This window comes from Trichechus manatus, unplaced genomic scaffold (assembly GCF_000243295.1).
Source record: "Trichechus manatus latirostris isolate Lorelei unplaced genomic scaffold, TriManLat1.0 scaffold00105, whole genome shotgun sequence".
In the NCBI taxonomy this organism is placed as follows: Eukaryota; Metazoa; Chordata; class Mammalia; order Sirenia; family Trichechidae; genus Trichechus; species Trichechus manatus.
The window spans coordinates 3,842,660-3,857,904 of record NW_004444041.1 but is presented as its reverse complement, the minus strand read 5'-3'; the positions used below and the strand labels follow the sequence as shown (position 1 = coordinate 3,857,904).

The 15,245-nt window shown below is 40.5% G+C and overlaps 1 protein-coding gene across 3 annotated transcripts in view; it reads right to left on the bottom strand.

The window, feature by feature from the left end:
* Window positions 1–14,588, bottom strand: part of ANTXR2 (ANTXR cell adhesion molecule 2) — a 173,867-nt gene extending 159,279 nt beyond the window's left edge. The window contains exons 1-4 of one of the 3 annotated variants that reach the window (XM_023737605.1): window positions 14,570–14,588; window positions 13,611–13,689; window positions 11,021–11,092; window positions 8,522–8,593 (exon numbers count right to left, since the gene is read on the bottom strand). In XM_023737605.1, coding sequence (XP_023593373.1) covers window positions 8,522–8,586 — 65 coding nt within the window. In that variant the 5' untranslated portion in view covers window positions 8,587–8,593; window positions 11,021–11,092; window positions 13,611–13,689; window positions 14,570–14,588. Of the gene's footprint in view, window positions 1–8,521; window positions 8,594–11,020; window positions 11,093–11,824; window positions 12,993–13,610; window positions 13,690–14,569 lie in introns of those variants that run through there. The other 2 variants (XM_023737603.1, XM_004383113.2) reach the window with 2 other exon arrangements.
* Between the last annotated feature and the right edge of the window lie 657 nt (window positions 14,589–15,245).

Here is a 15,245-nt window from a genome sequence, read left to right as displayed (position 1 = left end):
TACTTGGAAACCCTATGGGGCAGTTTTACTCTGTCCTATAGGGTCACTATGAGTCAAAATGGACTCAGTGGCAGTGGGTTTGGTTTTGGTTTTATTCAAACATACCCACTCTAATTACCTACTTGTGTTATTATAGACTGCCACACTACTTGCTGCTCAAAAAAGAAACTCAAAAAAGTAATTTATTCTTTTCTAGGCCTTCAGTTTAAAATTCTGCAAAGGTTTTAAAAGAATTAAATATTATTTTCTAAAGGCAAACATTGCTAATACATTCTGTTATCTTATAAACTAACAGGTTTTTGTTATCTCTTGAGTAGCTGGTGGCCCAGTAATTAAGAGCACCGCTGCTAACCAAAAGGTCAGCAGTTTCAATCCACCAGCCGCTTCTTGGAAACCCTGAGGGGCAGTTCTACTCTGTTCTACAGGGTCGCTATGAGTCAGAATCAGCTCCACGGCACCTAACAACAAAAACTTAAGTAGCTTATATAAAAATTGGCTTATTATTCATTGAACATGTCATTCTAATACCAATATATGTCAAGGGTTCTGTGGTCCAGAGTCCAGAACAATGAAGCCAAAGTAGCAGCCCTGGATCCAAAAATATCTGCTTACAAAGTGCCCTGCACAATCTGAGTCTTGTGGAAATTTTTCTCCACTTCAGTCTGTATTTACCAAAGTGAGGTACACGGATCACACCTCAAGTTGACACCTGCTGCATTTAGTATATTTTTAGTCCAGTTTCCCCACTCACTGTCTTACTGAGCCATGAGAAATTGACCCCTGCCTCTTACCGCTTCAATATGTCAGTTGTGTCTCCGAGGCATGTGTAACAGTGTTCTTAATTTTCTAGAACATAAACCAAATGTGGAGCTTCACTGAAAGTAACTATTAACATATCCATCACTAGAATCTGAGCTACTGCCATACCCAGACCTCTGGGGTTAGCCCAATGTGTGGCTCAAACAGACTTTTCTAAGCAGGAATAATCACTTCCCTAATGGAATTTTAAAAAAAAAAGAAAAAGAAAAACCAACCCAACTATAGACACTTCCTCTCATCACTTCACTAGTTTGTAAGGGAACTGAATACATTTAGAGGATAAACATGTTCTTGAATTCTGACTAGGAGAAGAGAAAGCTAGAGAACTTGAGTTGGTGCAGTACAGTGGTTAAGGAGTCAGACCTGGGTTTGAACCCTGGCTCTAACTATTAGCTATATTATTTTGAGTAAAGTCACTTGACTTCTCTAAACTGCTGTTACATCCAGGCATGTCATGATGAAGATGATGATGGTGTACAGTGGTAACCTCCAAGTACCAACTTAGTCTTAGCCTCCTTCCTACTTAATCATCATCAACAACTGTAACCAAAAAAACAAGAAACAAAAAACTAGAAAAATTATAAATGAGAAGTATGAAAAGGTAGGTCATTGGGGGAGGTAATAGAGGCAAAGAAAGAAAAGCAAAGTAATAAAGTGACAAAGATTTATTGCATACCCTATCCCTGGTGGCACAGTGGTTAAGAACTTGGCTCCTAACCAAAAGGTCAACAATTCGAATCCACCAGCTGCTCCTTGGAAACTCTGTGTGGCAGTTCTACTTTGTCCTATAAGGTCGCTATGAGTCGGAATCAACTCGACAGCAATGGGTTTTATACGTATGAGACCCTTAATTAGGCCTTCCCACGCACTACATGCATTTAGTCTTTTTAACATTTCTGTATGGTATGAATGATTAGCTCCTTTTAACAGGCAAGATATTCGGGCAGCAAGAGGTTAGGTAACTTTTCCTAGGTCACATAGCTAGTACCCAGTTCCCATGTCTACTTGACTCTAAGGTCCAATCCTAGTCTTTTCACTCTAAGGAGCCATCAGGAACTTCCAAGAAAACAGTTTGGCACGCTCTATTCCTGGATGCTTTTTCTTTCCAATCCCTGAATTCCAGGATGATTCCAAGATCGCTATCTCTAGCTACATAGAAAGTTAGCAATATTTTTTTTTAATTTAAGCATTTATTTTTTACCAATAATACATTCTTGTTGTAAAAAAAATCTGAACAACCTGTTACACACTGCACTGTGTCCCCCGATTCAGTTATTGTAAATCCTAACCTCTATGCCTATGGTTATAATCCCATTTGGGAATGGGTTGTCTTTGCTATGTTAACAAGATAGGATTAGTGTAGGGTGTGTCTTGAGTCAATCTCTTTTGGGATATAAAAGAGATTAAACAAGTATAAGGAAAGCAGAGATAAGGGAAGAGAGATGCCAAGCCACATAAAGATTGCCCAGGGGCAGAAGCTCAGAAGAGACAAGGACCTTCCCCCAGAGCTACAAGAGAGAGAAAGCCTTGCCTTGGAGTCGGCACCCTGATTCAGACTTCTAGCTTCCTAAACAGTGAGAAAGTTAATTTCTCTTTCTTAAACTCACCCATCTGTGATATTTCTATTATAGCAGTACTAGGTAACTAAGACACAACCAAAAACCAGTTGCCTCTGAGTTGACTACAACTCATGGCGACCCCATGCATGACTGAGTAAAACTATGCTCCATAGGGTTTTCAGTGGCTGATTTTTTTTGGAAATAGATCCTTCCAAGGCACTTCTGGGTAAATTCAAACCTCCAACCTACTGGTTAGCAGTCAACCAATTTGCACCACCCAAAAAAAACTATCACCATCAAGTTAATTCTGATTCGTTGCGACCCTATAGGACAGAGTAGAACTGCCCCATAGGGTTTCCAAGGAGTGGCTAGTGGATTCGAACTGCCAATCTTTTGGTTAGCAGTCGAACTCTTAACCACTGTGCCACCAGGGCTCGCAAACAACCTGGATATATAAAAATTAAACTATGAAGGTTTTCCCCTCCTTCAAGGTCACTCCTAAGACAGTATAACTGTTAAAGGTTTATATAACGTAAACTTAATTAAATGACTTCTTCATAACTTCTTACAAGTTTGCGTAAGGAATTTTTTTTTTTCCCCTTAAGTAATTATTATTGTGCTCAAGTTAAACAATTACATGCTTCTTCAATTCTGGGGTGTTTTGAGGGTTTTTTTTAAAATAAGTATATTGAAAAAGGAGTTGGAAATGTTCATAACTAACCTATAAGAAAGAGTAGGAATGAGAAAAGTAACAAAGATTTAGAAAAATATACGTCATCATTTATCATGTGGTATAATTAGAAAAAGGAGCCCTGGTGGCACAGTGGTTAAGTGCTCAGCTGCGAACTGAAAGGTCAGTGGTTCGAATCCACCGGCTGCACCTCAGGAAAACGGTGTGGCAGTCTGCTTCTGTAAAGATAACAGACTTGGAAACCCTATGGGGCAGGCCTACTCTGTCCTATAGGGTCTCTATGAGTCAGAATCAACTTGACTGCAACCGGTTTATAATTACAAACACAGACAATATATCATAGCAGTTAATCATGTATATTCTGAAGTCAGACCAATTCATTCCTTCCTTCCTTCCTTCATTCATTCAACTAATATTTACTGAGTATTTACTATGTACAAGACTCTGATGTAGGTGCTGAGATATATGGGTGAACAAGACGAAGGTTCCTTGCTCTTATAAAGTTTACATCAAGTTCATGGAGATAAAAATAAAATGATTGACAAAATAACTTTAGAAACTGTTCAAAGAGATTACTGTGTTATAAGAGATTACTTGGGTGTCGGGGGAGTTCCTTTAGATTTGGTAGCCAGGGAAGGCCTCTCAGAGGTGGTAACTCATGAGATGAGGCCTGAGTGACAAGAAAAAGTCAGCCAGTAAAAGATACGGGGCAAAGAAAAAACAAAAGTCCTAATGTAGGCGAAATCTTGGCGTATTCACAGAATGAAAAAAAGGCCGGCTGGGCTAGACCGTGGCACACGATGTTGTAGATGAAGACGAGGTGGGCAGATTAGGTAGGGCTTTTAGGCCATGGTGAAGAGTTGGCTTTCTATTCTAAGTCATTATATTGCTTTAAGCATGAAAGTGGCATGATGTGCTATATATTTAAAAGATCATTCTGGCTAATATACTGCTCACCACTTATTAACTGTGTGTCCTTGGGCAAGCTACATTGCCTCTCTTAGCTTCAGCTTCCTCATTAGTAAAATTGAGATAATAATACTATCTATTTCATGGAATTGACGTGATGATTAACTGAGGTAATGTATGGAAAACACTTTGCACACCGTCTGGCACACAGTAAGTGCTCAGTAAGTGTTCTCAACTACAGCACTATTACAGTGTTAAGATGATATCGAGCAGAACTGAGCATACTCCACTATCCCCACTTATGCAACATAGTAACTAAAAATATTCCTTAAAACTAGTCCTGACTCCAAATTCTCTAATTTTGAGGGGTTGGATATTTCCATATGGAATCAACACCTGACCCTGTAATATAGCCCTGAGCTAAACTGGTGCATGTGCACAACCCCTCGCCCCTCCCTGCCACCCTCCACCACAGTGGCTTATTCATCTTTGTGTTCTCCTCAGAGGTCACAGTGCTCAATATATTATACATATGGTAGGCAGGCAGGCAGATAGGTAGGTGAATGGATGGACTAACAGACATATGAAGGATAAAAATCATGGGAGCAAGAGGTAAAAAAAGAAGGTTTCAAATTGAAGTGTTTGAAATAATTAAGTATTAAAATGATGAGGACACAAAATTTATAACTGATAATTTCTTGTCATGTGTATTATTCTATTTTGTGCATTTACATAGTGGAGAATGCCATTTTAAACTGTAACACAGACATGGCCCTACGGCAAGGACTTACTACCATCTTCCAGTCTTGCCTCATTTCTACTGAAAATCTTTAGCAACACTCTGAGAAACATGAAAGAGGGACTTCTCATATTTACCAAGGTTCTGAAGCATTATGAGTAATAGAACTGAAATTATGAAACCTGCTCTACTTAACGTTTGCTTTTCTTTGCTTAACCTTGGCATTTCTCATGCCCTCAAGCTTATCTGTAAGTGAGACATATGACCTTAAGAAAGTTTGTATGTAGAATTCTAATTTTCAGACTTTGAAACAAAGGTCTGTAATAGTTGTTAAAGTATTTGTTCCATGATCTGGCATCTAAAGATAAAATTGTTCCCACAAACGTAAAAGTGTGTAACGGATGAAAAGTGACTCACGGTGAACCAACGTACAACAGAATGTAACGCTGCCCGGTCTTGCGCCATTGTCATAATCATTGCTACTTGAGCCCATTGTTGCAGCACTGTGTCAATCCATCTCGTCGAGGGTCTTCCTCTTTTTCACTGACCCTTTACCTTACCAAGCATGATGTCCTTCTCCAGAGACTGGTCCCTCCTGATAACATGTTCAAAGTATGAGAGACAAAATCTCACCAGCCTCACTTCCAAAGAGCACTCTGACTGTACTTCTTTCAACACAGACTTCTTCATTCTTCTGGTAGTCCATGGTGTATTCAATATTCTTCACCAACCCCATAATTCAAAGACATCAATTCTTCTTTGGTCTTCCTTATTCATTGTCCAGCTTTCATATGCATATGAGGTGACCGAAAATACCATGGCTTGGGTCAGGTGCACCTTAGTCCTCAAAGCGACATCTCTGCTTTTCAATACTTTAAAGAGGTCTTTTGCAGCAGATTTGCCCAATGCAATACGTCATTTGATTTCTTGACTGCTGCTTCCACGGGCGTTGATTGTAGATCCAAGTAAAATGAAATACTTGACAACTTCAATCTTTGCTCCGTTTATCATGATGTTGCTTATTGGTCCAGTTGTGAGGATTTTTGTTTTCTTTATGTTGAAGTGCAATCCATACTGAAGGCTATAGTCTTTGATCTTCATCAGTAAGTGTTTCAGGTCCTCTTCACTTTCAGAAAGCAAGGTTGTGTCATCTGCATATTGCAGGTTGTTAATGAGCCTTCCACCACTCCTGATACCAAGTTCTTCTTCATATAGTTCAGCTTCTTGGATTATTAAAATATTAGAGGACCACAGAAATTTAAAACATTACTGACTCAAACAAAATTAGTAAAAACACAATGTAGGAGAAGAAAATATTCTTCATTGGAGATTCTTCTATGGTGTACAAAGTGTTTTTCTATACATTGTCATATTTGGAACTTCTCAGCAACTCTCTTAAGAAAACATGGCTGATTTTATAAACATAAATACTCTGAGTAGATGACTTGCCCCTAAGTCTCCAAGTCAGTAAGTGGCAAAACTGGAACCCTAACCTGGGCCTTCTCTGCATAATTTTCACCACTGCAAACTAATCCAACATGCTGCAAATAGTGAAATCCATTAAAACTGAAAGTATTTCGATACAGAAGGAGACAGAGGAGCCAGCTATCTATAAAAAAATCTGACAATAGCATTATTAAAATTCCTGGAATTTCAGAAATCCTTTAAAATAGGACAATATTCCCTTCACAGAAGGCTAATTCTTCCCTGATCATCAAAATACTGCATATTCTCTGTTATTGTTATTAGTTACTGTTATTAGTTTCTGTCAAGTCCATTCTTACTCATCATGACCCCATGTGTCCAGAGCAGAACTGCTCCATAGGGTTTTCAAGGCTGTGACCTTTCAGAAGCAGATTGTCAGGACTGTCTTCTGAGGCACTCCAGATGGGTTTGAACTACCAACCTCTCAGCTAGTAGTTGAATGCTTAACCCTTAGCCACCCAGCTAATAAAAAGAACAGTAATAATGAAGCTTTTATCTATTGAAGACTTATGTGCCAGGTTCTGTTCTACATTCTCCACATTCATTAACTTCAATCCTTATAACAACCTTATGAAGTAGATATTATTATCATTATCATCTTCATCATCATTATATGGATGGAAAAAACCGTGACATAGAGAAGAGGATAAGTAATTTTCCCATGACCATTTGGCTAATAAATTGTAGAGCCAGGCTATAAGCTCGGGTAGACTTGGTCCAGTGGCTTTGCTCTTGACTGCAAACTTGTTGCCTCTTAAAAGAGAAACCTCCTCTGTCCTATTCCAGTCTCTCCCCTATTACATGCAATTAATGATAAGGGAAGAATCACTCACTTAGATTAAAGACTTAAACCCTTTCCACGCACACCTACACAATATTAACCTGACTGATGAGTGACTAAACTATATTTTCAAAGTGTTAGAGGGCCCAAACACAGTACCTAGCAGTGAACCTAGCACAATATATGCAACTTACAATTACTGAGAGTCAACTTTATGTCTGGCATTTTGCTAAGTGATTATGTGTATGTGTGTGTAGTATGTATTTATTTATGGTCCGTATACCATAAATGTTAGATTACCCTCTTTTTCTTCTAATAACTAGGCTGCATCCAAAGCTGTTTCATTGGAAATTAAGCCAGGCAGTAGAGAAAATTTCTTTTCATAAATGCAAGAACTCTTTTCTTATATCACTGGACACAGAAACCTGTTGTATATGGGTTGCAAGGAACCACTTCTCTGGCCCATGATGAGACCCAGATGCACACAAGAAAGTATGAAGAGGAAGTGTCGATGGGAAGACTGAGGACCTAGGCTGGTCGGCCCCACCTTCAAAGCAATTTCCTCTCTAGCAATAGTTAAAGTACAAATTAGAATACGGAAGGTAGATAAACATATAATCTTCTGAAACAATTCTGTGAATTACAAACAAATTATCTCTATGAATCCCTTTAAATCATGCCCAGATTGCCATTTTTAAGTACACCAGCCTCCATTGCTAAAATTGCAATTTGGAGAAATTCCTGTTCGAAATAATACGAACTCATTCATTCATTCAACAAGAATTGATCTCACACACTTTGTGCTAAAAAAAGTAGGTATAAAAATGAATAAGACAATGTCCTTTCCCACTGTGGAACTCAAAACTGATCCCATGGAAAGCAGCCACCCTTCAAAGTAGGTCAATGACCAATTTCAACTTTCCACATGGGTACAAATAACATAGAAATGGTCGTCTGAAATACTGTGATGCTGGTTTGAAAAAAGGTATATCTTTCAAAAGCATTAAAGATAGATAAGATAGACAGAGAGAAAGAGAGAGATAGAATGAAATAGAAAGCAAGATCCTTTTAATTTCTACAGAAAGACAAATGCATTCAGCATCAGTGGACCTCAGAGTAAAACTGGAGATCCAGGATGTCTTCTGATTCCAGTAAATTATCCAAACAGAACCACATCTTTCCCCTTCCCAGTGTACTCAGAGTTCTTGTTTGATTAATATATTATATCTAAACAAGATATATATATAACTACTTGCAGTAGCAGACATGGGAAAGTAGAAAGATGTGCATATACAAGTAAGTCAGGAATCTTGGTTTCTTTGTACATTTCAAAGCCAATATAAATTACATTGATTTTAGGATTATCTGCTCTTTTGTATTACTCATACCTCCTTTCCTCTCTATTAGTGAAGAGGGCTGAACTGTCTGTGTATTTGCTTGATTCCATTGAGAGGCCTAAATCACCGCTTGGAAATATCAATCACTGCTTTAAGATTAGTTTCTACTAAAAGCCTGCAGTGAAATGATAATGCACTGACCTGTCTCCAGTTAATGGCAAAATAATGGTTGCTTGAGAAGAAAAGACAATGAAAGATAATCTCATTTCAGGGCTGCAAAATAAAGAAAGAGGCAGTTAAAACATTTTTAAAAGAGACATTGATGTAATACAGATATACAGCTAGGGAGTCTCAGTTTAAATTGGTCTCATTGAATGGCCCAGGCTTCTTTTAAATGGAACTCTCTAAGTAAATACAGTAACTCTGCTTAACATTACTGCGTAAGTCATTTTGGATTTAATCAATACTTCTCAGCACTGGAGCACTCCTCCATGGCTCATAACAACTTGCACTTAGGAAGAAACTGGCTGTGGTGGTGGTCGTGATGGTTGTGTGTAGAGTCGATTCCAACTCATAGTGACCCTGCATGATTGAGTAAACTGCCCCACAAGGTTTCCTAAGCTGAAATCTTTATGGGAGCAGCTCACCAGGTCTTTTCTCCTGGTAAGTTCAAACCAATGATCTTTCAGTTAGCAGCCAAGCATTTAACCACTGCACCACCAGGGCTCCTTAACTAGAAAGATAAATTCTAGGTCAGTGTAAAATTCTTTTGTAGAAAATTCTTCCTTTGGTGTCCTCCCAAAACCAAACTCACTGCTGTTGAGTTGATTTTGACTCATAGCAACCCTATAGGACAGAGTAGAACTGCCCCATACGGTTTCCAAGGAGTGGCTGGTGGATTCAAACTGCTGACTTTTGGTTAGCAGATGAACGCTTAACCATTGCGCCACCATTGGTGTTCCACACTATATCCTTAAAGGAGACCAGACTCTTCAGAAACGTTATCCTCGGCAATATTTAGTGCTAGAGAGCAGCTAGTTTGGCTTAATTGCTACAATTACGACATGAGTTCATATAAAAGTCACCTTGAAATAAGAATACTTAAAGAATATCATGGAAAATGTAAAATAAACTAATAAAGCATATCTTGGTTGTACAGTTTCAATTTCCCAAGTCTCAACCACTGTATTTCCAACTGGCAACAACTGGCGATAGTCAGCAATGTCTCAAGCTTTGGGAGAAATATCTCACAAAATGGTTCTCATTTCTAGGACACAGTACACAGCTATTCACTAAGATCTGAAACTAAGATCTATAAACTGAAGATCAGAATTATGTCAAAAGACTTAGACAAATTTTAAAAGACATTTTCTTATGGAGTGCCTTCTTATTAACTTCCTATATTATTTTGTTAGTAACTGAGTAAATTAAACTTGAACCAAGCAACTGTGTATTACAGAACTTCAACTTGCAAACCAGAGCAAATAAATAAGAACTCAACTTCTTTAAAATGTTGTATTGAAATGATGCATTGCTTACGATCAAAATCTATGTGATACTCCTCGCACACTCTCGGATTAAATCAGAAAATTCATAAACTGTCTCTTCTGCCTTTTATATTTAAGAATATAAGAATGTTTAGTTTTCTTTCCCAGAAAGTTTTACCTCAGACTATGTCCAGAAATGAATTGTTATACTTGTCCTCGTAAGCAACGGGGTGGGGACTGAACACGTACAAGCATACATTTTTATAGGAAGAAGTTTCCTGTTGCCAATGACTGAAAGCAAGAACTGCCTAGGCCTCCACAGATTGTTTGAAGTTACTTGCAGCATGACTTTCAAAATGTTTTGATCATCCAAGCCTGTTCTACAGAAAACATTTGGGCTAACAAGACTGAAGGAAGCAATATTTAATGATACAGCTCTGTCCATGTCCTTTCCACTATCTTGATAAATTTATATTTGCTCCTTGCATTCTTTTTCTACTTAAAAAGAAAAAAAAAAACCTCAAAATCTTGGTTCTCTGGAGCTATTTTTAAATGGGAGATACCACTAATTCCTAGTTGCCTCTAAATAAGAGAGTAAGCTGGATTTCATAGCAGTTATGCTTTTTTTTTTTTAAGGAGAGAAAACCAGTCTTTCCTAGTGAGGCTTATTGCTTATATAGAACAGTTAAATTTTAAACCAGCCACACACCCACACATTGTGTAAACACAAGTCATTTCTTTAAACACACACACAAGTGTCTTTTCTGGTAGTGGGTTATTAACACATGCTCATTTGAAGTTTTCCAACACTTTTTTTTTTTCTTTTTCTTAATGAGGACCTCCACAATACTAAGAATTGTGTGGAAAATATATTATGGATACTATTAGCATAAAATTTATTTTTAATGTGATAAATTCTGAGAAAGCATAGCCGAAATTCAAAACAGATGAAAATTAGGAAAGGAAAAGACATTTGGAATAGTATTTGAAGATGCTTCCCCAGAACCTGAGCCAAATTTGTGGGATCCAGGTGAAATAAGCCCTTGAGGACTCAGAGGCTGTCCTAATAACAGCAGGTGTACAATAACCAACCTTTAGGCACTTAAAAAGTCAACATTTCAAAAGAGGTTTCCCTGCATATCCTCTGAGCTTTGGTCTACTTCTTCTCTACCTCAAACTCCCCTGCCTAGAAAAGTAAAGTGGGAAAACATACCTTACAAATCTCTCAGTAAGTTGCTGGACAAAACTGTAAATTTCAATCCAGTTATTTGCCACACTCCCAGACCTGAAAAAAATGAAATTGAACTGATTAGAAAAACAAAATATGGGCCTGAAGTGTAAACATTTCAAACTGGTTCCTTTTACAACACGGGCGCAGATGGGAGCAACCTGGCCTCTTCTTCTAGCAAGGTAAAGGTATCTGTAGCTGAAGCTCAGGGCCTATGAGAGCCAAGAAGTCAGCACATCTTTGGGAGACAACCTACCTGCTAACGGTTTAGAGTAGGACATGGCTTTTCAAAGATAAACACAAAAATCTTTCTTAGCAGGAAATGCAAACCACACCAGGCATCTTAACCCCAGGCTTTTCCCGGTTCGAAAGAAAGCTTTGTGATCAGAGAAACACCAGGCAAACTTTAGCTAGCATGGGATAAGGGGTGCAGGGGAGTAGGAGGACAGAAAGGCCGAAAGAGTCCCATTTCGGTTCCTGGGACGCAGAATACTATCCCAGGTGGCCACACTCCCACTTCCAAGAGACTCCATGACTGGCAAGTACTGAATACCCTACCACTCCAGAAGCCAAGTGGCCGAGGGCGCCTCCTACCACCCTCACCCGACCCCTTGCCCAACGGTCACAGATCAGAGAGTGCTTGCCCTTCGGAAGAGATGGCAACAGGGCACCCATTAGCGGGTTTCCAATACCCTCCCCAGGGCGCACACACCCATCCTTAAGCCACCCCAGTCACAGCTGATCCAGTGCCGACCTCACCAGGAGACCCTAGACTTCTCCGGTACTCACTTGTCTAGGACAAAGTAGAGATCAAAGGCTCCTCTGCAGGAGGGTTGCTCCTGGGCGCGCAGTAGCCCCCCAGGACCGCTGAGCACCAGCAGCCACAGCCCGGGGAACAACCAGCTCCTGGGGCTGCGGGCCCGGGAAGTCCCGGTTACCATCCTGCAACCAGGGACTTGAGCTTCTCTCTAGCTCGCAGCCTCCTCGGCTTGGCTTGGTGGGGACGCGAAGGTGGCGGAGTCACCAGGGACGCACCCTAGGGTGGGCGGCTATGAGCACCCGGGGCGCTGGCGCGTGGGACAACAGGACCTACGGACTGACAGAGGAAGGGAGAAGAGGAGGGAGGGAGGTCCTAGGAGGACAAAGAGAGTCTCTGCAACCGCCGCAGCTGCCGCCGGAACTCTTGATGAATCCCTGTGGAAGCGCGATCCAGTCCTCCCCCTCTCGATTCCGGAGAGTTCCTGCAGACAATGAGGGCCCACCGCGACAGCTCGAGAGAGAAGTTTCCTTCCCGGCCTGAGGCCGAGCCTCTAGCTCCGGTCTTGGATCAGAACAGGCAGTCCCATTCCACTCAGAGGGCTGAAGTCTAGCTGCTGTAGTGCGCCGCGGGGCAGGCGCCCCCCGGCCGCAGCGAAGGCGGCACAAACTTGGAGTGGAGACTTCTCCGTTCTCGTTCCCTTCCTCCAGCGGCCCGCGGAGCTGCTCTTCGCAAACTCTCCTCCGCACTTCAAAACTTTCTTCTGCGCTCAGCTCTGGCTTGGCGCCTATGGGCCCTCCCCTTTAGGAGGAGGAGGCCGAGGGGACTTTGGGGCTAGAGACTCGGGAACGATCAACGCCAAGTCCAGAAACGCGTTCTGGCCTTAAAGTCTGCGTGTGCTAGAGTGTGCCTGAGGTCGAGGGCGGGGCCTGATCTGAACCCGCCTAGCCACACACGCACATTTGTGGGTTCGTGCCGAGTTGAAGATTACTAACACTTGCCAGATTTTGGAAAGAGAAGGCGTTTAGAAAAACAAATGTCCTCAAGAAGCTAAACATACCCTTATATCCTGAGGCCCTGGCCTATTTCGAAGCTGTGGAGGACGGCCCTCTGTATGGTTTGGAGGCCAAGGACTAGCGGATTCCATGGAAGGTGATGGCCTCCTCACTCCACCCTACCCCACTGCACACACTTTTTTGTGTCGCACCGCTATCTACGGAAGAGAACTTCCTTTTTTTTTAAAAAAAAAAAAAAAAAAAAAACTATTGTAACTTCATCTCACTAGGCCAAAAAGAAGAGGCTGGAGGGGAGGGGGGAGGTGAACCTCATTAGGAGTGGAAAGTTATAACTTAGAAGATTTCATCCCACTGTTACTCAGCGCAAGCACCAGCTATTAAGGCTTTCATCTCAGGGCAAGCTAGGCTGCTCTTGACAAACGTGCAGGAGCTGAAGTTCGCATGCAAATTCTCTGCTTGTTTATTCTTCACTTCTCCCTCCTCTCTTCTCTCCACCATCTCCACCTGTGACTTCCGCCCTCTTTTCAAAACTGGCTTTTAGAATTTACAATCTCACCAGTAGAGCAAAGATTGACAATACTGTGAGGAGCCACTTCCTCCTATTCACGTTCACAAAATCGGTGCTTTATGATAAAAAGTTCATTGCGCACTTAAGCACGTATTGCCTTTTAGCATCTCTTCTACTTTTTTTTTGCTGAGTGCGTTTAACTTTTCATTTACATTATCTTTGATACAAAACCAGATTTGTTAGCTCTTTGAGGGTAGGAACCAGTCACCTTAACACAGAATTCTCAGGACTTACCGTAGGCCAGGCACTGTTCTAGGAGTTAATGTACAGAACAAGATGACAAGTTTCTGCTTTCATGAAGCTTGAAGTCTGGCTAAGGAGAAAAAACAGATAGATATAGATAGCTATATAGACAGACATACAGATAGATTTTTTAAATGTCTGATAATGGAAGGTGCTTTGCAGAGATTTAAAATCTGGATATGAGGGTACAAAATCTTAGCACGCTAGTCTCTTTCAATTCAGGACAACTCTGACCGTCCATCCCAGCTTCAAGGCTACCATTGGGGTCAGCTGAGTTGTCATTTGCAACTGCATCAGGGTTCAGGTTTTCCTCTGCCCATTCCAGCATCCCTCACCCCTTACAGGTGTTGCTCTTGAGAGCATGCCCCAATAAACCTCCTGCATCCAAATCTCAGAGTCTCAAGATCTGCTTCTAGGAAACTGGGTTAAAACAGCCAGTACCAAATACAGATGCTGGTGATCATTCTGTGTCACTGGTTGACATCCTCTGTTGTCATACATTAGAGATACTCATTTAAAAGTAATTGCACCTTCCAAAGAATTTTGTTCACTCTCAGGAACTAGTTCAGACATTGGGTAAATCTAGTTCTTTAATGACTATACCTGATAAAAGTTCAAATAAGCTTTGTCACCTATAGGTACTAAAGATTTATTTTCTTCCTCTGAATCACTATAGATATCATATAATGAATCACTCCACACGTAATGTGAACATGAATCACTTCCAGTGTGGTGACTATTGGTGCTTTACTTCCAGGAGAATTATGTGTGTCATAGTGGATGTCATACTAAGATATCTGCTGGTAAATAATATAGGTTATATGATTTTTACACACAGACTAAAGAATAAATTTTCTTTTCTTTTCATATGTTTATGGCTATTGTTGACTGTTTGCCTCTTTTGTTTGTTGTTCGACAGGGTGGAGGAGGTAGAAATAAATCAGTGTTACCAGTACTAGTTCCAGTTGCCTTCGAGTTGATTCTGACTCATGGTGACCCCCTGTGTTGTAGAGTAGAAGTAAACTCCATAGGGTATTCATGGCTGTGAAATTTCAGAAGCAGATCACCAGGCCTTTCTTCCAAGGTGCTTCTGGGTGGGTTCAAATTGCCAACCTTTTTGTTAGTAGTTGAGCGCTCAACCATTTGTACCACCCAGGGACTCCTAAATTGGTGTTAAGAAAAAAAAAATTGCCATTGAGTCAATTCTGACTCACAGCAACCCTATAGAACAGGGTAGAACTGCGCCATAGAGCTTCCAAGGAGGGACTGGTGGATTTGAAATGTTACCAGTTAAACGCTTAACCACTCAGCCACCAGGGCCCCAAATTGGTGTTCAGGCATTGAAAATGTGAACTACTTGAGAACAGGGAGTACAACTTTTATGCTTAGAACATTACCAGACACAGAATATGTTCAATAAATATTTGTTAAATAGAAATCAGTAAATAAATAATTAAATTAAATTCAACATGAAGTCCACGGGAGCTCTGCATGTAGAAGGGGTAGACATGACAGGTTTCAATCGCAAAATATTCTAAACGCAATAAACTGAGTATGAAATTTTTTATTTATTTATTAGCACATTTTATGTAATAAGGTGATAAATTCTAAAATTGAATTCAAAAT